The 24,522-nt window shown below is 32.7% G+C and overlaps 1 protein-coding gene across 1 annotated transcript; it reads left to right on the top strand.

Annotated features, from left to right (window-relative positions):
* Positions 1–798: 798 nt before the first annotated feature.
* Positions 799–20,576, top strand: NDUFS6 (NADH:ubiquinone oxidoreductase subunit S6). The gene is made up of 4 exons (XM_074279157.1): positions 799–989; positions 2,641–2,694; positions 15,942–16,064; positions 19,821–20,576. Exons 1-4 carry the CDS (start codon positions 849–851, stop codon positions 19,887–19,889), a joined length of 387 nt encoding a protein of 128 aa, XP_074135258.1. The 5' UTR covers positions 799–848; the 3' UTR covers positions 19,890–20,576.
* Positions 20,577–24,522: the final 3,946 nt, after the last annotated feature.

The following is a 24,522-nucleotide window of genomic DNA, read 5'->3' as shown; positions in this document are numbered from 1 at the left end:
TTTTCCTTGGCAAACTATCTAGATTTTGCAACTTTGTAAGCTTATCCTGCTGATGACATTCTTATGGTGGTTATTAAGCTCCTCAGCAGCCAGCATTTATGGAGACAGTCACGCTTGGTGTTTGGAGATTCAACCAGCTGTGTGACCGGGACAAGTCGCAAAGTAAAGAAAATAAAAATAAAAATAATAAAATAAACATAAATATAAAAATTAAAATTAAAAAAAAAAAGTAAAAAATGTAAGATGAGAGCTGCAGCAAAGACCACTGATAGTGGTCCTCAAACTTTTTAAGGGGGGGGGGGGCAGTTCACTGTCCCTCAGACTGTGGAAGGGCCGGACTATAGTAAAAACAAAAGCTCACACTCTGTCTCCGCCCCTCAGCCCATTTGCCATAATCTACGGGGCCGCATAAACCCTCGGCGGGCCAGTTTGAGAACCCCCAATTCAACCCCGTCATCTGACAGAAGAGAGCTGATTCCCAGAGATTTAAGGAACTCGCCCAAAATCAAATCTCTTAATTGTTTGCCTCATTAAGAGATTCTAGGAAAGATTAAGACATAATCAGTCAATTGCGCGACCTCGAATCCAGTAAACTCATCTGCTTTCCACGACCGCCACCCACAGATCCCTCGCCATCTACTCCTCTTTTCACTGCCCACCCTCTCTGCCCCTCGTCCCACAGCCAGTTCTCCTTCCGCTCTTCCACTCCTTCTTCCTCTCTTCGCGAGAAATAATTCCCAAAAACAAACATTCCCTCCGATTGTCTACGCATGCGTAAAACACCTTACGGAAGCGAGCGCTCTTTCGCGCTGTTAAAGCGCCGGGGTTACGGGGTCATCCCGTGGAAGATGGCGGCGGCGGCGGGGATGTTGACCTTCGGGCGCTTTCTGAGCCGGAGCCTCGGGGCCTCCCAGGCCTTCCCTGTGGCTGCCAGGTGTTTTGGTGTGAAGATTTCGCCCACGGGGGAGAAAATTACCCACACGGGCCAGGTAACGGGTAGGAGAGGAAAGAGGGTCTTCTCGTCCTTCCCCACCACCCCACTGTGATGTTGATGCTCCTTGGCCCCGTTGAGTGTACTCCTAGGGATTGTGGCTCGGGCGGACAGTCAGTGACCTTCCCGCTTCCCTCCTCTTTTCTTCCCTTTTCTATCACTTTCCCTCTTCTCCCTTCCCCGGTCCCCTTCTCTAGTCCCTCCTCCCCCGCCCCGACACATTTTAGTCTGGGACCTGTGGGCTCTCCCACTTGTGCTCTACACTTTTAAATAACCGATCTCTTAAGCTCCGCCTAGCTCCGAGTTCTTCGAGACCCTCTCCCTGCACTCTAACACACAATCTTCCCGCTTAGTGTCTGCTCCTGGCATTCCGCGTGACCTCGGGTTGGTTGGTTTTTGACTTATGTTATAAAAATACTTTCTATTCCACTTTTTTGCTAAAAACAAAAACCATAAAGTGGATCACTTTGGTCAGAGCTAAAGATCGTTTTATTTAAGCTAAGAACATATTTAAGCTATGAACATTTTATTTAAGCTATAGCACTTCTGTGCTGGGCACCTGCTAAGAATTTAAATACTTTTGACCCTCAGTTATTGAAAATGATTAGTGTTGAATTTGCCTGAAGCAATAAAGTGAACTGTTTTAGTCTAGGTTTGTTGTACTGTACAATTTCTACATGTATATAAGTGTAATATTCTAATCTTTAATGTCCTTTCTTATCCAAAACATTCCGTTTATTTTTTGTGCAGTTATTTTGGTTATGATGAAGCAGCTTCACATATTTCAGCATAGAAAAACATATTTAATCATTCTTTGGGTAATTTTTAAAAAATTGTTTTATTGTGGATAGTGGAAGTTTGAATAAATCACCTGGCACACTGTAGGTTAAAACTATAAAATCTAGGTGTTTAAAATATGAGAAATTGAAATTCATTATTTACATTATTCTGACAAGCATTCATTAAATTAATTGTATAATGATAGTTGTGTCCATTAGTTATTATTATTATTGTAAATATTTACATAATTCCTTACAACAGCCTCACAACAACCCTGGGAAGGAAGTACTATCATTATCCCCATTTGACAGATGGGGCAATTGAGGCAGACAGAGCAGGTGAGTTGGGAGTTACCTAGCTAGGAAATATATGAAACATGATTTGAACTGACTCCACTTTACCATCTCTATGCTTCATTAAAAATATATTGAAACAGATGCTTACACTTCAAAGTGGTATATATTTTTATTTTGTGCCTTTGATTACAGATTTCCTCATTTTACCTTGTTAGATTAGTAAGTAACTGTCCAAATATTGAGGTAAAGCTTCCTTAAACTGCAATATTTATGAAGGATGAATAGTTTTTAAAGGATACTTTTCCTCTTAGGCTAGTGGAGAACTCATTCTTTTAGCTGTTTAACAAAGTTCCTAAGTTTGTCAACATCAAGGATTGTTTATCAAATAACATATGAAAGTGTTTTGAAAGGGATTAAAAAATTTAAAATTAAAGTGGTTCTATTATCTGATTATTTAGAGAAGCACAATATGATTAACTTTAGAGTTTACTTTGATAAGTATGCTTAAGATAAGACAAATATTATTGTTTTTAAGTATAAGCTGTGAAAATAAAGTACTTTTTATTTTCAAAGGTTTATGATGATGAAGATTACAGGAGGATTCGCTTCGTTGGTCGCCAGAAAGAGGTAAGCTTATATCTTTTAGAAGAAAGTTGTCTTAATAAAATTCTAATAACATGTTAGGTAAAAGAAATGAAAGGTATGCTAAATTGTACATTTAAAGAGAAATACAGAAAGTCTTAAAATGATTTATTACTGTACATTTTTTCAGAATATTAAATGTATTCTTTTAGAGAGTGTAGTTGTGAAGCCTGATTTTTGTTTTTAAAATGTCTAGGTGGCTACATTGTTCATTTGAAGAAAAATAATTGAGTTTTATTCATAAACTGAAATTATTTCTTACCCTATGCAAACTTTTTCAAATATACAAATGCTAATTTTTTTTTGAGGGGGGAGGGGATCAGAACTTTCTGTTTGATTCATCTAATGGAATATGAATTTTTCTTTTGGCTTCTTTTAAATAAATTGGGTTGGCTTGTATATTGGATATAACAATATAGATACTGGAAGTAGTATATGAATCATTCTGACCTGAATGTCTAGACCAAATTAATGTGACAAGTTAGAGGCAAGTTCTTGTTTTCTACTACCTAACACTATTTCTTGTCACCAATGAGTGAATTTTAGGATTGGGCTTGGGTCTGTATTTTGTAACTCTCTCTCTTAGTTCAAGTGAAAATTACATTTTCTATCTAAATGATGTTCTGTTGGCATATGTTGCTATTCTACCTCTCACTGTATAGCTTCTTTCCTCTCCATATATCAGGGGAGAGACTTTTGTTTTTATCTTTGTATTCTCAGTTGGCTCTCAGCTATTTAATTCCTTGCTTTAAAGAAATAGATTCTTGCTATTTCTCATTTTCATTTTGATTTAGTTAAAACTTGTCTTTTTTATCTATTATTAAACCAGCTTTTTGTCCTTCCTAGAGACACCTGTAATCACCGAAGCAATTAACCTATTTTTGGTTACTTTTCACATTATGCCTGTCTTGGATTCCATGAAGGGTACTATGTTTCTAACTAAACTGTTTTTGCCATCTTGAGTTTTTGCCACACTGATCATTCTTATTGTCTGCTTTATCCACTTGGAATTTAGGCCATACAGTTTCATCTGTAGAAAAGATCACAGAACTATACAGACCTGGACTCAATATAAATATATACTATATAGATTTCTTTGAGTCCTAGATGCTACTCAGCAGTTTCTCTTATTCATCTTTTTTTTTTTTTTTTTTTTCCTCCTAGCATTTCATTTATTTATTCATTCATTCATTCATCCATTCATTTATTTTGGCTGAGACAATTGGTGTTAAGTGACTTGCCCAGGGGCACACAGCTAGGAAGTATTGAGTGTCTAAGACCAGATTTGAACTCAGGTTCTCCTGACTTCAGGGCTGGTGTTCTGTCCACTGTGCCACCTAGCTGCCCCAATTTATATTTTTTTTTAATGCACATTACTTTACAAATTATTGGAAGGGAAAAATCAGAGCAAAAGGGAAAAACCATGGGAGAGGTTTACATTCAATCTCCTTAGCTCTTTTTCTGGATGCAGATGGCATTTTCTGTTCGAAGTGTTTTGGGATTGCTTTGGATCACTGAACCACTAAGAACCACCAAGTTTTTTATAGTTGACCATTGCACATGCTTGCTGTTACTGTGTGCAATGTATTCCTGATTCTGCTCGTTTCACTCAGCATCAGCTCATAAATCTTTCCAAGCTTTTCTAAAATAAGCTTGTTCAAACATTTTTTTGTAGAACAGTAATATTCCATCATCTTTATATACTACAATTTGTTCAGCCATTCCCCAACTGATAGGCATCTATTCATTTTCCAATTCTTTGCTATCACAAAAAGCTGCTACAAACATTTTTTGCACGTGTGGTTCATTTTTCTCTCCTTTATGATTTTCTTGGGATATAGTCCCAGTAATGGCACTTCTGGGTCAAAGGGTATGGATAATTTTATAGCCCTTTGGGCATAGTTCCAGATTGTTGTCCAGAATGGTTGGATCATTTCACAATTCTACCAACAATGTATTAGTGTCCTAGTTTTCCCACATCCCCTCTAACATTTATCATTATCTTTTCCTGTTATCTTAGCCAATCTGAGAAATGTAAGGGGTACCTCAGAGTTATTTTAATTTGCATTTCTCTGATCAGTAGTGATTTAAAGCATTTTTTCATATAATTATAGATGGCTTTAATTTCATCATCTGAAAATTATCTGTTGATATTCTTTGACCATTTATCAATTGGGGAATGACATGTATTCTTTTAAATTAATTATTATTTTTTTTTAAATTAAAGCTTTTTATTTTTAAAATATATGCATGGATAATTTTTCAACATTGATCCTTACATAGCCTTGTGTTCCAAATTTTCCCCTCCCCTCTACCTCCGCCTCTAAATGGCAAGTAATCCAAAATATGTTAAAATATATATGACTTGTTTTATAAATATAATAGTTCTTTATATGTTTTAGAAATGAGACCTTTATCAGAAACACTGGCAATAGATTTTTTCCCAGCTTTGTATTTCCCTTTTAATCTTGTTTTTGTTGGTTTTGTTTGTGCAAACTTTTTAAATTTAATGTAATCAAAATAGCCCATTTTGCCTTTTGCAATGTTTTCTCATTATTTGGTCATAAATTCTTCCTTTCTACAGCAATCTGATAGATAAATTATCCTTAGCTTTCCTAATTTATTTATGATATCATCCTTTATGCCCAAATCATTTATCCATTTTTGAGCTTATTTTGGTATGAGGTGTGAAATTTAAGTCTATCAAGTTTCTGACATTATTTTCCAGTATTCCATTCTATTTCTTAGCCAGTACCAAATGTTTTTGATGACTGCTGCTTTATAACATAGTTTTAAGTTTGGTATTGCTAAGCCACCATCTTTTTGTATATTTTTTTCATTAATTCCTTTGATGTTTTTCATATTTTGTTTTTCCAGATGAATTTTGTTATTATTTTTTATAGTTCTATAAAATAATGTTTTGGCAGTTTGATATGGCACTGAACCAATAGATCAAGTTAAGCAGGATTGTCATTTTTATTATATTAATTTGGTCTAGACATGAACAATTAATGTTTTTCCAGTTGTTTAGGTCTGACTTTTTTTGTGTGAGCAGTGTTTTGTAATTGTGTTCATAGAGTTCTTGGATTTGTCTTGGCAGGTAGATCCCCAAGTATTTTATTTTTTCTACAGTTATTTTAAATATAATTTCTTTTTCTATCTCTTGCTTATGGGCTTCGTCATTATTTGTATGGGTATTCATCTTTTCTTTATTCACTGTCAGTCTAACTGTGGCTGTTAAAAATGTGTTAATTCTGCTCTTCTCAATCTCTTAATTCTTCTGTTGATAAAGTTATCTAGCATAACCTTCCCCCTTCAATCTGTTTACCTTGGAGTATGTGTCTTTTTCTGGTCATATTAGGAAGCATTTATATAGTCCCTATTATATGTCAGGCAGTGTACTAAGGGCTTTAAAAAATTATCTAATTTTGATGTCATAGCAACCCTGGGAGGTAGGTTCTTATATTATCTACTTTTTACAGATGGGAAAACTGAGGCAGACAGGTTAAGTGACTTGCCCAGGGTCCCAAAGCTAGGAAATGTTTGCGATTAGATTTGAAATCAAATTTTTGTGACTCCAGGCCTAACATTCTGTCTCTTAGTTCCCTGGTACCTAGCAGTCAGATGGCAGGCAGTTATAAGCATGATTAGATTATATACTAGCCATTTGTTAAATTGCCAGGAATAGAAAGAAAAAAATGAAGCAGGCCCTGTCCTAGAATTTGTATTCTATCAGACAAGGCAGTAAGGAGCTTATGTTTTATCAGAAATGGCAAGATACCCACAAGTATTTACAATATTAAAAAACAAGGTTATTTTTGGGTTAAAGGCTTTAATGGTTGGAGATATTTTACCCTTTTTTCTGACCTAGCTCCAAAGTTGTCTATGAAAGTACCTATCACTTATAGCAAGAGTTAGATAATTCAGTGCTGTTCAGGCAGGGATTCCCCCATGCTCCTGTTCATTTTAATCTCAAATATCAAAATAGCTTGTGTTTTTAGGATATTGAGGATAAATATACATATATATTTGAATCCATCTGATAATTTTTTTGTATTATATCAGTAGATTAGGTGAGCTAGTTAGAATGCTGGGTTTGAAGTCCTGAAAGACGTTTAGATGATGGCACTTAAACTGAGTTTTGAAATAAACTTCAAATTCTAAGAGAGAGAAGTGAAGAATGAGTGCATTCTTGGTGTAAAAAACTTGTATATACAAAGGTATGGATTTGGAAGATGGAGTGACATGTGAGGAACAGTAAGAAAATCTTTTTTTAGGCAGACTACATAGTATGTGAAAGGAAATAATGTATAAGGTCGGAAAAGTGTGTTGGAATTAGATTGTGAAAGGCTTTAAATACAAAACAGAAGAGTTTGTCTCAGAAGAACTATTCCTTCATTTTTAAGAGTAACTCTCTTCCTCTTGGATTCTTGACCCTAGTTACCTCTTGTCTATCTGTAAATATTGGAGGAGATCACTTGTAAATAACTTTCTATAGCACCTTTTGTCCTTTTCAGATTCTGAACATTTTATCTTTGCTACTTTGAAAAAAAAGTTTCTTTAATTCACCCCATATTTTTTATCTTTTATCATGGCTTATTGTCATTAATTTTTTTTTATTCCTTTGCTTTCTAACAGTGTGGATCTTCAAGATTCATTTGTTGTTACTGTCTCTGTACATTTTCCTGGAGAGAGCTTATCCCTTATCTTCCATGGCCCATCATTGGCCCACTGTGTCATTTCATGAATTTTAGTATAATGTAGTATTTAGACATTTGGCCTGAGAGTCAAGAAACCTGGGTTCAATTTCTATCTTGGTTGAATTGGTTGTGTTGATGACCCTGTACAAGTCACTTAACATAAATGTTACAGGCAATTCTAAAATTTTATTAAGTTTCAGAACAGTTGTTGATATCCATAGTTGGGCATTTTCTTCCCTGGGAACTCCTTATAGTGATAAGATCACTGATTTGCAATTAAAAAGAAATCATTTACCAATTAAGTTATTCATAGATTATGATGAAGTCCCTTATGATTATCACAAAACTCTAGCATAATTCAGCCAGTTGCTCATTTATAACCATTCCTGTGAAATTGCCTTCCATAAGGTGATGTAATCTTTATTTTTAAGGAATTAATGACCTTGCCCAGATAGGTCTCTTCTCCCCCCTTCACCCCCCCCCCATGTGTCCTCAATTATAGCCTGTCTTTTCTTTTCATTTTTCAATTTTTCAATTTTTTCCCCCCCCCCATTCTTCAAGAGCTAGCCTCAAAGGCAGAAGGACCTGGCTTGAAGTCTTGCTTCTGTCACATGGTTTTGTGACCCTGGGCAGATCACTTAAGCTCTTAGTATCTTATCTCTAAATCAGCTTGCAGAAAAGCTGCCATTCTGAATTGATAGAGGGAGTTTGCTTACACGGAATTTCCTTAATACACCAGTGAAATTGATGGTCTTCTGTTCCATCCATTTCACATTTCTTCTTGTCTCTAAACCTTTGCTTATCCTGTTTCTTGCCTGGAATCCTTTTTCTCTTTCCTCTTTTTCTAAATACTCTTCATGTTTTAAAATTCACCGAATACATGAAGCTTTTTTCATCCGTAACCCAACCCTACAGAGGTAGGATAGGGTAATGGAAAGAGGATTGCATTTGAAATTCAGAGGCCAATTTTAAATCTCTAGTACTTAGTAGCTCTGGAACCACGGACAGTTCACCTAACCTCTTTGACATTGTTTCCTCATCTGTAAATTAAGAATAGTGATCCCTATTTATTATTGTGAGGATCAAATGAGATAAATATGTAAAGATCTTTGAAAATCTTAAAGCATTATATAAATGTCAGTTTCTATTATCATACCATTCCATTTCTATCTATTCAATTTTGATATTATTTGCTTGTATCATTCATTTGTTACTCATTTCTGTACTATTTAATATGTAAACATGGTTTATTTTTCCAGCGAGAGTTTAAATTCTTGGAATGTAGCCTCTTTATTTTATATTTTGTGTCTCCCATAGTACTTAGCATATTATTTAACTCATGGTGAACAATGTCTATTGTCAGTGAATTACACATCATTCTGGTACTTGTTTTTGTGTTAAACATTCTGAATAAGATTTGACTTCACAATTTGCTCCCCTTTTTTACACTAAAATTCCTAGTTGATCATGTTCATTTGGTGTGTGAGTATATGGGTATATGCAACAAATAAACACTGCCAATTAGGAACATGCATATTTATGTCTATATAATCTCTATATAACTTTTTTTGGGGGGAGGCACCGTAATATTCAGGGTTATAGAGGTGGTGTCTGAGGTTGAATTTAAACTCAAGTCCTCTTGACTCCAGGGCTGATGCTCTATCCACTGTGTCACTTGTATATATGTTTTAATTAAAACATGTTTATATATGTTTTGATTAAGTTTTACTGATGCAAAACTCTGACAATTCTGGGGAGATTAAAAGAGCCAAGAAACTACTTCATCCTATTTCCCTTGCTACATATACCTCTATAGTTAAAATCACTTTGTCTCTGAGCTTGTTTCCTTTGTCTATAAAATGGAAATATTGATAGATAATATTTCACAGTAATTTGAGGAAAGTATTTTCCAAAACAATAAATATATTGTTTTTTTTCTACTATTCTTACTGCTACCCCCATTCTCCCTCCCCCCTCTATCCTATTACTACCTTTTCCATTTCTACTGCTGCTGGTACCATTGTCACATTTCTTCAGTCTTATGTGTCACCAAGTTCTCTCAGTGTGAAGGTAGTAGAATTTGGGTTAGTTATAGGCTGCTTGTCTGTTTTGTTTTTTTAACCATTTCACTATACTAACTCTATTACCTATGATAGTCACCTATCACCTATAACAGAGTTTAGATAATTCAGTGCTATTGAGACAGGTGATTATCCCATTATTTTAATCCCAAATGTCAAAATAACTTGTGTTTTTAAGATATTAAGAATAAACATATATATGTATTTGAATCTATGTAACAATCTTTTTGCAGTATACAAGCCAAGTGATTAGTTAATTAGGCAGCAGATGATGTACTGAATAGGGTGCTGGGTCTGGAGTCAGAAATACACAAATTCAAATCTAGTCACAGACTCCTACAAGCTCTGTGACTAAGCAGGTCACACTCCCCCTTTTCTTATATATAAAATGGGAATAATATTAGCATTTACCTCTAGGGTTGTGGTAAGGATCTAGTAAAATGACACATGTAAAATGCTTGGCAAGTAGTGCTTGTAATTGTTATTCCAAAGTGATGCATTTTAGATTATGAAAAATTACATATGTAGAGATTTCTTATTTTTATTTTAAGCTTCTTCATTTTCATTTGTTTTAGCATCTGTTCCATTATCTCACCTTAAATGATCCTCATAACATGAAAACTTTGATTTTTTTTGGCTTAAAAAGTATGAATGCCCAGGTGTCACATTTTAAAAATCTGTGAATAACTCTGAATTTTTGTCTCTTGTCTGCTTTCAAAGGGTAATCTAACAAAAATAATGGGGATAGAAGAAAAATAATTTATATACACTCAAGGACTAGAAGGAAAATATTTGAAAATATGAATTTATAAACCCCAAGGTTCATGAAACTAGTGGGTTAGTCAATAAGCTATGTCAGTTGTCCTTTAATTTTATCCTTTATGGTTGCTCCAGGATTTCTTGCGTGTTTCTTTTCCTCTCTCTCTCTCTCTCTCTCTCTCTCTCTCTCTCTCTCTCTCTCTCTCTCTCTCTCTCTCTCTCTCTCTCTCTCTCTCTTTCTATCTATCTGTCCTTTCTCTTGCTAGGCGCCAATAAGATTAATCACTGAACAACTCACAACTCTGTCCCTCAAAACCAGTTTAAACAAATCAGTACAAGTGTCTGAATTCACCACTCTTGAATTTTTTTTTCAACTCTTTCAGTTGAAAATCTTTATTAAAGAACTGTCATTTTTTCATTATAAAATTAGTTTTCATAAAAGTATAAATATAAATAATAGGTATTTTAAAATCTATTCATTTAAGATTTAAACTTTAAACTTAATTTTAAAATGTAATTTTACTCATGATTTATTTTAAACTTAGGAATTTAGTAAGAATCATTAGTTTTAAAAATACTTTTTTGAAACAGTTTAGTATTTGAGTTTTGTGGTTAATCTATCTTACTGTTCACTTTCATTTTAGCATTTATCTTTGTTGTTCAGTTTCTATAGTCTCTTAAATGATAATTTTTCTCCTCTAACTCCTCTTTTTGTTAGAATTTGGCAGAGCAAATGTTTCATAGCAATTGCTGTCCCTAAAATGTGCCATTTGAATCAAAGTCCTGTCTTTTAATTCATTTTAGTACAAAATATTTAATATGTATAGTTTATTTTAAAAAAATGTCTTTAAGGCTTTGTTAGTAATAACCAAAGCAGAGAGGTATTTTTCTTGCTTCAAAGCAGGAATTGGATAGAGTAGAAAGTACATGATGTGTCACAAGCTTAGGAAAGCCAGCTAATCAGAAATATTCAAGGCATCAGACATTCCAACCATTAATAGTATTCATAAAATAATTTTTTCAGTTAAAATTTCCTTAATGATAGTGGATAAAATTGAAAAATTTAAGACATTATTTTGACATGCCATTAGTATTTAATAACAATTTTTGTATTATAGATGAATGTTTTTGTTATTTCATTCTTTACATTCTTTTAGTTGAACTGAATTTCAAGAACCAGACAATAATAATTGGAGGGTCATGATTTCCCTTCAGATGTACTGCAATAAATGACAGTAGTGTATGCCCTTTGTCAGTCAGAAATGTCAAGGCATCAAATGCCCTTCCCTCAAGGAGATGGCTAGCTCTCTTTAACTGCCATGATTGGTGCCTATCTGTTTGTTAGTGTGGCCTATGTGACATTTTTGTCACTTATTTAGGCATTGTATTATTTAAACTATAAGACTTCATTTGTATGGTTAGTTGCTTTGTCCATCAGTAGCAGAGGTGAACCGTACATCACTCATTTTATACCACACTATAAGGATGTCATTGTAAGGGGAGAGACAAGACTGTCAACAAATATATTCTGTTTAAAAGATCATGTAATACAGCATTAGTATAATGCTACACAACTTGATATTTTGTTTTATCATAAATGCATTTTATTATAAATTCTTTCACCTTGAAATTGAACTTTTAAGAAGAAAGCTTTTAAACTAATAATGATAGTAAATTATAAATTTCAGAGTGCTTTCTTTATGATACTTCTCTACTTCTTTAAAACCTTGTATTTGTTTATATTTGAGACAATTTTATTCCAATTACACATACGTGTGTGTGTGTGTGTGTGTGTGTGTCTGTCTGTCTGTCTGTCTGTCTCTGTTGGTGTGTCATTTGTCTGTGTATTTCAGATAAAGCCATCTCTGGTTAAGCATGATTTAGAAAGAGAGTGATAAACTAACATTAAATCACTTTAATAAGAGATTTTTTTCCCCCCAGTTAATGTATCTTTAGAAGCAATAGACTTGTTTCACAAATAACTTAAGGATAGCTCTATTTACCTAAAATTAATAAAACTATAAAAAATAGTGTTATATTGTATTTAGATTTATTGTATTTACCTGATCCTGCATTTTTTTTTCTTTTCATTTTTTTCTTTTTGTTTTATTGAGGGGAGGAAGGGAGGACAGGACAGGACAGGGGTAGGACATTTTTACTATATTACAAAGGGGAGAATTATAGAAACACTGCTATATAGGCAAAGAAAGATAGTTTTTAGTTATTTGACATTTCTTAGCAATTCTCAACTCTGTTTCCTAAAGAAAATGAATATATGGGAAATTTTGCCACTCTTAGTCAATGTTCTAACATTCCCTAAATGGGAAGGTCTTTATTTCATTTGATCTGGGTTCACATCTCAGGGTGAATATAGTCTGTTGAGTGCAGAGTAGAATTGAAAGTGGAGAGAATATTAGAGGCTGGGAAAACTGAGAATGGGATTTGCTCAAATGGTAGTTTGTTTAAGGAATTGTAGTTATTCTGTTGATTATCATGGAATTGTGTTTCCTGTCAACTAGTGAGAATAGAATTTTTTTATTGGGTAAGTTTAGTTTTTGAAAACATGCATTTTTCATATTCACCTGTCTATTAAAATGTAACAGACAATTTAAAATACATTATAGAAAAACATTTTGAAAATTATGATCTGTCATCATATATAACTTTAAGAGCATTATTGAAATACTTAGCTTCTTAGTCTTTTATGCATAAAATTTTATTATTTTCTTTTTCAGTCTTTATTTGTAGTCTTGACAAATTTGACACTGTTGACGTAGGACTTTGCAAAAATTCTCAAGATAATTGTTTTTAAGTGACAGTGTATTTAATGTTGAATACAAGATTGCACTGGTTTCAAATATTCTTTTTCAACTCCTTTATTCATCTGGCTGTGTTACCAGAGCACTTGCCATCTTTTCCGGCCCTGTTAACATAATATTCCTTTATTCAGTATATTTATTTATGCTATTTCCTCCTCTTCCATTTCATTCCCTGTGGTATTTGCAGTGTGTTCAATAAACTTTCTCTTTTGTCTCAGCATACTTTCTGGCCCTTACTGAGATTTGTATCAATAGATGACGGCTGTTTTTTTCCTAGTTGTCTTCCATGAAGGTTCAGCTATTATCAATCAGTATGTGGAAAACACACGAGGCTATGTCTCTGTAGTCTAATCGCACTTGTCACAAGACATCTCAAGTGGGATATCTTATCACCAACTCAAATATGTCCAGGGCAAATCTTCTCATTTTCTACCCTCTCCTGCTTTTGCCATAAAGTAGATGATTGCCTTATCACCATCTTTCTGAGTCTAGGAACCTCAGTCATTTTGAAAGTGTCATTGTCCTTTTGCTCCATCCATCTTTTCTAGCCTTATCCTGCTGTGTGATCCTAAGTAACATATCCCAAATCCATTCCTTCCTTTCATATCCACAGACTTAATCTGCACTGTGGATATCTCTTATTAGAAAATGAAACTTCTGCTTCACACCTTCCTCTTTTATGTCATCATCTGACTGTAATACTTCTCACAACTGCTTTATGAGTTGTGTTCTTTTTTCTTTGATCAATATACTTACCTTTTTAAGATCAGTTGTTGGATTTAGAGAGGCAGTATGATAGAGTGGCCATTTGATTTGTAAAATAATATAGAAAAGGAGATTTTTAATGACACTTCTGACCTTTCAGTTCAAGATAATATTTTATATATTTTGGGGGCCCAGAACTTTGACCATCTTGAAGTCAGGAATACTTGAGATTGAATCTTGCTAGACATTTACTTCATATGTGACCATGGTCCAGTTATGTAATATCCCTGAGCCTCAGTTTCCTCATCTTATAAAATATAGGTGATAACACTACCTACTCCCCCCCTCCCTTGTCCTGTGGATCAAATGAAAATGTGAAGTGCTTTGCAAATTTTAAAGCATTATGCAAAAAAAAAAAAATCTACTTTTATAATTATCATCAGTCTCTAGATGCTGTTTGCCTTATGGATAACAAACAAGCTTTGCATTTTATACCATAGGGTCTTTCATAAACCTTAAAATGCTATATAAATGTTATAATAATAAACTCTTAATTCACCTTTGATAATATTCACTTAACCTTTGTCTTGTTCTTCAACTGATTCCATTTTTATTTCTTTTCTAAAGAGTTGCTTAAGACTCTGTCATTATATTACTCCTGCCTACAAGCCTTTTCTTAAGTTTCATTCTGCCACAATGCTTTTTTCCCTGACAATTTGCCAAACTCCTGAAATTCTGTTTTCCATGAAGGAATTAAAAAAAAAAAAAAAGTTAGGCTCCTCCACATCTCTTCCTCAGACTCTAGCTTTTCCTTGTCTGTTCACTATCATATAAAATGTGTTTGCCTTTTAAAAATTTATAATCTAAAAATTTTTGTTTCTCCAGTGTCTGTCCTTTATACTATGAGTAAATAAAAAGGCTTAATTTCATTAATTTTGGTGTCTGTCCAGATGGCTGATATTTGTTAACTTCCAAAATGATATAGAAAAGTAGATTTTTGATGACACACTCTGATCTTTTTGTCCTAGATTAATAGTTTGTGTGTTCTTTTTTGGGAAGGTGAGGGGGGTTGGAGAAAGTGAAAATTGACTTAAAATCTTTCTTGCCTCTTTTAAATAAAAACTGTCATTCTTTATCTTAGGCAGCTTTAGGTATACTCAGCTATCTAATATTCTCTAATTACAACTAGATGAAATTATAGAATATATAATTTTTAAGTGATTAGGTTAAAAAAGTTTTTTTTTTTGTCCAAAGCTCATTCTGAGGAATGAAATAAACCACTTAATACAGTTTTATTAAATTAGAACTTTTAAAAATTATTTTTCATGTATGTTGAATATGACATTTTCTAATCAGAATATTTGATTAAATAGAATAATTTGTTAACCATACTAGATCATTTATTTTAAATTTAAAAAGTTAAGGTATTAAACAGTATTCATTTTCTGAGGGAAAAGTTTTCTTTGAATCACTACAGATATAACAATTGATGTTCTTATTTAAAAAGTAGTACATTGTTAGCATTTGAATAACCAAGTTTGTCTCTAAAATATCTAAATATTAATATTTTCCTTTAAAATACTATCAAATTATGGTAAAATTATTTTTTGTTATCTTAAAAATATTGTCTTTAGTTACTGCCATTCATAATAATTGTTATATAATTCCCACCATTTGTAAAATTGTTGCCTTTTTTCCCCTTTTAAACAAAACAAAACAAAAAAGACAAAAATCCTACAAATACTAAAAATTTATTTTTGCTAAGAACTGACTTTTTAACATCTATAGAATAGCAGTATAGTTATTCCATTAAAGTTCTGCTGTACTGCCTCAAAGGGTGATCTTGTACTTTTGAAGATCATAATATTGGAACACAGATTCTGGTAGGCTTTACTAACTGGAAATATTTTAAAGATAGATCTAATGATAGTTGATTTGTTTGTCATCTCAGGACTACACAATATAAATGTGGAAAGACTTTTTACTAGCAGGTTATCTACCAGTTGGAGAAATTTCCATCTATATTGGTAGAGGAAAGTAACCACTCTGAGGATGGAGTTCTTGAGTCTTTCAGAATGTTGCTTATATAAATTCTAATTTAATCTTGAAAATTCCTGTCAGTGGTATGAAAAACAATTTACTTTTTTTTTTTTTTTTTTTTGCTTTAGGTAAATGAAAACTTTGCAATTGATTTGATAGCAGAGCAACCAGTGAGTAAAGTGGAAAGTCGAGTGATATCATGTGATGGTGGAGGAGGAGCTCTGGGTCATCCAAAAGTGTATATAAACTTGGTAATGTATCCTACTTTGTCCTTTTATTGTGCTTAGTTTTTAAAATTAAGTTTTCTGTGATTGCTCTGTTCATAACGCACCTTTATTACTAATCTGCAAGTCTTTTTCCTAACCATTTGACATTACAGTATCATCTGTTTACTTTATATCTCATCCATCAGGCCTAGGTACAGTTTTCTCTGTCGACTCTACCTAACCTATAATTTTCAACTCTGCACCTCTATAGATATATATAACTACACAATCCCCTCCACTTTGCATATCTAGTTAATTTGTTAGACTGGAAGATTTATTAGGGTCTATAAAAATACCAAGAAAAAGGTAGAGATAATAGGAAAAAACATTTTGTGGGATGGGAGGGATAACAAAAGTTGGAGGGGATGTGGAAAAGTTGGGACACTAATAGATTATTGGTGGAATTGTGAACTGATTCAACTATTTTGAATTGCAATATGGAATTATGCTCAAAGAATTAGAAAACTATATACATATATACCTTTTGACCCAGCAAAGTGCTTGGGGGATGTGATGCAAAGATGTAGGATGGAGAGAGTAATGTATAAAACTTTAGAAGTGAGCCCTTCTTAAAGTTTGATGTGCCTTTTTATGCATCAGGAATATATGGTAGTTATGAGAAACATATTAATGCCATTGAGAGAAATGGAAAGATAATTGTTCAGGGAAAGTTTAGTTCATTTGTTTATAGATCCAAAGGAAATGTGGAAAAAGTTGGGTTATTGTTGGGGAAATGGAGAAGCAAGAAATAAGTTTTTCCCTTAGCACCCTTCACTTTCAAGATACAGCTTAAGCAATACCTTTTTCATAATTGCATTTCCTTAATTCCTCCCACATACTGATGCCTTCTTTTTCTAATTAACATTTATTTTATATTTTTATGTATTTTGTATGTATTTATGTAATCTTGAGATTAAAATTCTTTTTTTTAATTTTGTCTTTGTATTCCATTGCCTAGTATATACTAGTCATTTAATAAATGCTTGTTGATTGACATTAGTTTAGAAAGTTTTTACATTTCAAAATTCACTTGAATTGCATGCATTTTGTATTATACTATCTCTGATTAATTCCTAAGAATAACTTGAAACATTAGCCATTGGACTTGTTACATAGCAAAATGAATCAAGAAAACTTTTTTTAAAAGCCTATGATATACATTTCACATACTTATATAATCCTTTTCATTCTCCTTTGCTGGATATTTTTTGCTTATTCACTGGATAATTATCCAAGATTTTGTTTTGAGCCGTCTTCTTTTTTTCCTTTATGATCACTGTGAAGGATTTCATATGATCTGTGAAGGATTTCAGAGGGCCCATAAATTTAGATTGGTGATGTAATCAATTATATCTTTTCTATACAGATGATTCTCAGAGCCTTAGATATAGTCATAATCTTTATTGTGAGCTACAGTTTGGTATTACCAGCTACCTTTTGGGCAGTTCAAATTGGCTAGCTGTAAATTTAAAAGATAACTCCTTATCTTTCACAAAAATACTTAACTTTTTTGGCTCAGATTTTATTTTTTCTTTATAATTAAATGCTGAATGAGGAAAAAAAAAATTTCCATGTACACAGCAGACCATAAGAGAAGATTCTGTATAAAACAATAGAATTCCATTTCAAGAAAACCTATGTAAAAAATAATACTCATTGTTTTCAAAGCTGCCCATATTTTCTTTGCTTCCTTGTTGGTTTTCTTTTGTTTTCTATTTTGTGCTTTTTAGTTTATTCTCCCCAGGCTCCTCCAAGAAGGCTGTAGTTAAGTGTGGAGATAGATAAACAGATGTGTGTACACATATTTATAGCTAAACATGTACATATATACCCACACTCATACACACATGTGTAAGACCATACTATGCTTTTTTTCTGCTATCATTTGTTTCTCTAAAGGTGAATAGCATCTTTATTCATAAGTCCTAGTCTTTCCTTCTTTTTCTAGATCAACCCATTCATCATTTCCAGCAGTATTTTTTTCTGGATTCAAATAGCATCTTCCTTCATGTGATAGAATGACTTGGTTGCTCAAGTTGTTCTTAAAGAAATATTACTATTAGGGTATACAATGTTCTATTAGTTCTGCTTATTACACTCTTCATTATTTTATGATGGTCTCTCCATGCTTTTCTAAAATTGAGTTCATGATTTCTTTTTCTTTTTTTTCTTTCTTTTTTTTTTTTTTTTTTTTTTTTTTTGTGGGGGAGGCAATTGGGGTGAAGTGACTTGCCCCCAGGGTCATACAGCTAGGAAGTATTAAATGTCTGAGGCTGGATTTGAAGTCAGGTCCTCCTGACTTCTGGGCTGGTGCTCTATCCACTGTGCCACCTAGCTGCCTGAGTTCATGATTTCTAACAGCAGAGTAATATTCCATCATGAACAAATTTGTTTAGCCATTTCCTTATTGATGGGCATATCTGCATTTTCTAGTTAGAGCTACTATAAATAGTTTAGAACATTAAGGCTTTTTTTTTTTTTTTTTTTTTTTTAATTTTTCCTAATCATCTTAGGAAACAGACCTAATATTGCTGGGTCAAAGGGTATAGACAGTTCAGTAACTCTTTGGGCATAATTCCAGATTGTTCTCTGAAATGATTGGATTAGCTCAAATGCAACAACAGTGAATTCTCTCCAACATTTGTCACTTTGTCCTTCAGTCATTTAAGTTAATCTGATAGATGTAATATGATATCTCAAGATTGTTTTAATTTGCACTTGAATCACTAATTACTTAGAGCATTTTCTCATATGATTATAAGTTTTTATTTCTTCATTGAAAAGCTGCCTCTTCATATCCTTTGACCATTTTTCAGTTGGGGAATGTCTTTCATTCTTATAAATTTGACAAAGTTCTTTATATATTTGAGATGAGTAATCTTTATCTGAAGAATGGTTTATACATCTCCCTCTCCTCGGTTTTCTGTTTTCCTTCTCATCTTGGCTACATTTGTTTTATTTCTATAAAATCTTTTAAACTTAATGTAATTAAAATTATCTTATATATCTCACAAGATTCTGTCTTTTGTTTTCTTTTAAATAGTTCACCTATTCATAAATCTGATAGGTAGTATGTCCCATATTCTTCAGATTTTCTTGTAATATCTCCCTTTTTTATGAGTCATTTATTCCCAGTTTTTCTTCTCATCTTCCTATTAAGTTTGTAGAGTACCACCATTTTCCAGCTATAATTCGGACTTGAAATGTCAATGTAATTCTCAGCTTCTCACTTGTATTTAATCCGAGTCCATTTTATTGGCAAATCTAGAAGTTTTTGCCTTCACTATATTGCATGTTTAAGTTCCCTTCTGACTAATCCATGTCGCTACAACCTATATGAAGTCCTCTTCTGTTTATTCAGTATCACTGGTCTATTTGCTATGAAGGGCAAATCAATTAATTTAATTTTCTGTGTCTTACATAACTCCCTAAGGGTATATATTATAGGTAAGTTATTTATGTTTGATGTGGAGTTTTAGTGTCAGGAGTGGCCTATACTGACAAAACATAGGTCAGGACCAAATACACACACACACATAATATATTCACACACATATTAATTGTTGTTTGCATAAAAGAATAACTTCATGTAAAGCTTTGTAAAATTAATATTTAATTACAAATTTCTAACTTACAACTGTTTTATAGTATTTAATTTATAGTATTTTTAGATTTTTTTAATATATGAAGTAACAAAATATTGGTGCCTGTGTTTAGAGTTTACTTTTCTTTTTTTTGCAGGACAAAGAGACTAAAACTGGGACATGTGGGTATTGTGGACTTCAGTTTAAACAACACCACCACCACTGAAACCAGTTATATTCTTTGGCTCTTGTACAATTCTCTTCATGTAAGGATCTTAGTATTAAAAAAAAAATGCTTATTTAAGAATCACAACATAACCTTTGTTCTAAAAATATTCTATAAATAAAATATAATTGTTGAGTATGATTTTAAGTTTAAGATGACTTTTCCTCCCCATGGAATAGTCCTTGAACTGTATAATTTTTAATAAATATATAGCCTTCAATTAATCTTTTAACACACTGGTTTACTTCTTTCAAGAAAAATGAAAACTTTTCTACCAGCAAATGTTAAAATAAAATTTCTTTGCTTTTACCCCAAAGTATGCATTGAAATATTGGTAATACTTTAGAGATGATAAGATAGTCTTAGGTAATAGAGAGGGCATTTGATTTAGAATCAGAAAACTTGGCTTTGGCTTCTAGCTCTGATGACTATTCCATTTATGATTATAGACAAATCATTTAATGTCTCAGAGCTTTAGTTTCCATTTCTGTAAAATCTAGTTTTTTCTTATCAAACATGAACATTAAATATCAAGAATGGAAAAAAAATTGAAATTATAGTGTATTATTATCTACGGCTTATATGTGTGTGCATGTCATCTGCATATGTGTGTGAACACATAAGTGCTTGACATATGTTATTTGATTATTGATTGATTGTATTAAATATAACATTATAGTAACAAAACTGCCTTGCTTTTTTGTCCCCTTTTGGATGGTAGTTCTTTTCTGTGTTTGTTTGTTTGTTTGTTTGTTTTCTAGTTTCATTGATGACCTTTTCTTTTTTTTTTTTTTTTTTTTTACATTATTCTACAACTATCCAATTCTTGTCCCCAGTAAGGGGAAGCTCTTATTTGTGACAAATAGCTATAGCCAAGGAAAACTAATTAGTGCTTTGACCATGTCTGAAAATCATATGTTTCATTTTGTACATCTAGTCCATTGCCTTTTCTGAGAACTAAAAAAAGAAAACAAACCATAGCACACTTCACAAATTTTTGTTATTTTTATACAAGGATAATGCTAATTTTCTGTTTATTCTCATTTTAGTATATGTGTTGCTGAAGTGAATACTAAAATGAAGATATTAATGCCTGCATAGTTGATGTATTGGTAGTGTTGTGAGAAAAGCATTTGTAAACCTTAAACTGTTATATAAATTTACATTATTCTAAAAAGTGTAACAAGTTACTCAACTGAGGTATACTGAATCTAAGATAAGTCCTCCATTATGATACATTATATCTAGTGTCATCTTATCTGCAGAAATGAAATAATAATGTTAGTCATTATACTTTTGATGTAAAAAGAAATTGCAAAACACATGTGCCTTTATGAATTTATATGCACAATTTATATTGACTTTTGCAGGATCTTGAATATTTTCCACTAGGAAAGAGGCATTTCAAGAAGTACCACATGATTCAGGATACAACTCATGTTAACTAGGACATAGTACTAATGTATGATCTTTTATTTAAATCTTTATATTCTTTTAACCTCTTTTGTTCTTGATTTTTTTTAGAGGACATGAAATCTTCATAAAAATTTTATTAGTCTTCTTTGAATTAGTCTTCAGATTGGATAGAGTAGAACAAATGGAATAAAATCTTTGGGCCCAGATGATTACAATCAGTAATCTTGAAAAATCATTATAAACAGGAGATGGGCACAGAATTCTACAAACATTTCAGTTTTCAGTAGTGTAGATTCTGATCAAAAAGCAAAATTCTAGAAGATTTGGTTTGTGAGCATTAAAAAAGGAAGGTAATGATTAAGAGATGTAACACAAGTTGATAAGGAACAAGTCATGTCAAACTAACTTTATTTTTGATAAGTTTAGCGATCATATGATGAAAATTTTATAGATATTTATCTTGATTTCAGCAAAATATTTGATTAATTTCACAAGGGCTGTGTTGATGAAGGGAAGGGTAAAATGAAGGTGATGGATATTAGTGCATTTAAGTGAATTTACAGCTGCTTGAACCAGCTTTCTCAAAAAATATTAATATTGTTTGTGGCAGCTCTTTTTGTAGTAGCTAGAAACTGGAAGATGAATGGATGTCCATCAGTTGGAGAATGGTTGGGTAAATTATGGTATATGAAGGTTATGGAATATTATTGCTCTGTAAGAAATGACCAGCAGGAGGAATACAGAGAGGCCTGGAGAGACTTAAATCAACTGATGCTGAGTGAAATGAGCAGAACCAGAAGATCATTGTACACTTCAACAACAATACTGTATGAGGATGTATTCTGATGGAAGTGGAAATCTTCAACATAAAGAAAAACCAACTCACTTCCAGTTGATCAATGATGGACAGAGGTAGCTACACCCAGAGAAGAAACACTGGGAAGTGAATGTAAATTGTTAGCACTAATATCTGTCTGCCCAGGTTGCATGTACCTTCGGAATCTAATGTTTATTGTGCAACAAGAAAATGATATTCACACACATGTATTGTATCTAGACTATATTGTAACACATGTAAAATGTATGGGATTGCCTGTCATCGGGGGGAGGGAATAGAGGGAGGGGGGACAATTTGGAAAAATGAATACAAGGGATAATATTATAAAATATATATATATATAATAAAAAATTATTAAGTAAAAAAAATATTAATATTTTTGTGTCAATCTGTAGGACATTTCTAGTGGTGTGTCACAGGATTAAAATTTTAAGCTGGTTTAATGTTTTTATTTGTAACTTGAATGAAGGCCATTCTTAGCAAATTTGTATTATGACCCAGTGCTGAAAAGAGGTACATGTTGTTAGATAATAGAATCGATTAATGTTTAATATAATATTCATAGACTTGTCTTATACTTGTTTTACTTTTATCTTAGCCAAAGAATTTGCATATAGAAGGAGCTTAAAAAGCATGTGATAAATTGAATAAAACCTACTAGAAACTTGTGAAAATCAGCCAACTGAATTAACAAGGAGATTGTAAACCTGGGTGAATAGGAAGATGTATCTGTAATAAATAAGCTAGATGGAAAGAGCAATGGATTTCAAGGAGGGAAAAACTTTAATTTTTTTCTTATAGAAAAAGATGAGACTTACTCTGTAGGATAGAAGCATGATAACTGGGTGCAGGTTGCAAGTGGAAGTTGATGCCTAGTAAAAGAAAAAGTTTTTGACAACTAACACTGACCCATAAATGGCTTGTCTTAAGGAGGTCAGCTTTTGGCTATGTGGATCTTATGTGTTAATTGTTTTAATTAATCAGCATCTTCAACTGGTTCTTAAGAACATTTTAAATGCTTCTATTCAACTTTAAAGACCAGATTTATTTTTCTCTTTATTCTATTTGGACAAAAATTATTTCAGATTTTATAGATTTTTATGTGTTTTTCCATGCGACCATAATTCTTGTTTTGTGTGTCAGGTTTTTTTTGTTTTGTTTTTTAAAGTAGACATTTATTAATTGAATTGGGCATTTCATGGAAGAAAAACCTGATAATAAAGTAATATCCAGTTATACTTGCTGAAAGCAGAGTACCTTGTGAAATTCAGATTGCAAGGTATAAAATTCTCTTTTATTCTCTTTAGATTTTTTTTTTAATAGAAAGGTAATATTTTTAAAATCAGTCATCCTTATTGCCATTAATAATAACCAGTTATTGCCATTAATAATAACCAGTGACTATATTTCTGAATCATATCACATTCCCCCCCCCCCCCCAAAAAAAAAAGTCAGCAGCTGGTCCATCACTTTTCCAGGGAGTATATTTGAATGTTCCTCTTTTAGTCAAAATGTGTGTGTGTGTGTGTGTGCTTGAATAAAATGATTTGTACTTGAAGCCAGATCAACTTTCTTAGTTTTAGTTTCCCCACAATGGACTCTTTCCTCCCAGGAAGAGCTTTCTAAGAACTTAATTTGTGACCTAGATACCCTTTGAAGGAAACGTATCCTTATGTCTATAATTCTATTAGGGCCCTTGTTTCCCTTTTCCTTCAATCCAATTTGCCTTTTAACTTCCATGACATTAGCTATCACATTCTTGTTTTTATTATTTTTTAAAGATATTTACATAATTTGTTTTAATTTATTAAACATTAAAAGGTGCAGTATAACTAAATATTGGGAGATATTGGGAGTTGATGAGGAAGGGAAAGGGACCTGTATGTGCCAAAATGTTTGTGGCAGCTCTTTTCGTAGTGGCTAGAAACTGGAAGATGAATGGATGTCCATCAATTGGCGAATGGTTGGGTAAATTATGGAAGGTTATGGAATATTATTGCTCTGTAAGAAATGACCAGCAGGAGGAATACAGAGAGGCTTGGAGAGACTTACATCAACTGATGCTTAGTGAAATGAATAGAACCAGAAGATCGATGTACACTTCAATGTTGTATGAAGATGTATTCTGATGGAAGTGGATATCTTCAACATAAAGAAGATCCAACTCACTTCCAGTTGATCAATGATGGACAGAAACAACTACACCCACTGGGAAGTGAATGTAAATTGTTAGCACTACTGTCTATCTACCCAGGTTACTTATACCTTTGGAATCTAATACTTAATGTGCAACAAGAAAATGGTATTTACACACATATATTGTATCTAGGTTATATTGTAACATATGTAAAATGTATGGGATTGCCTGTCATCAAGGGG

Source organism: Sminthopsis crassicaudata, chromosome 1 (assembly GCF_048593235.1).
Source record: "Sminthopsis crassicaudata isolate SCR6 chromosome 1, ASM4859323v1, whole genome shotgun sequence".
NCBI classification, from domain to species: domain Eukaryota; kingdom Metazoa; phylum Chordata; class Mammalia; order Dasyuromorphia; family Dasyuridae; genus Sminthopsis; species Sminthopsis crassicaudata.
Note: the sequence above shows the minus strand (reverse complement) of the source record. Positions and strands in the feature narration are given on the sequence as shown.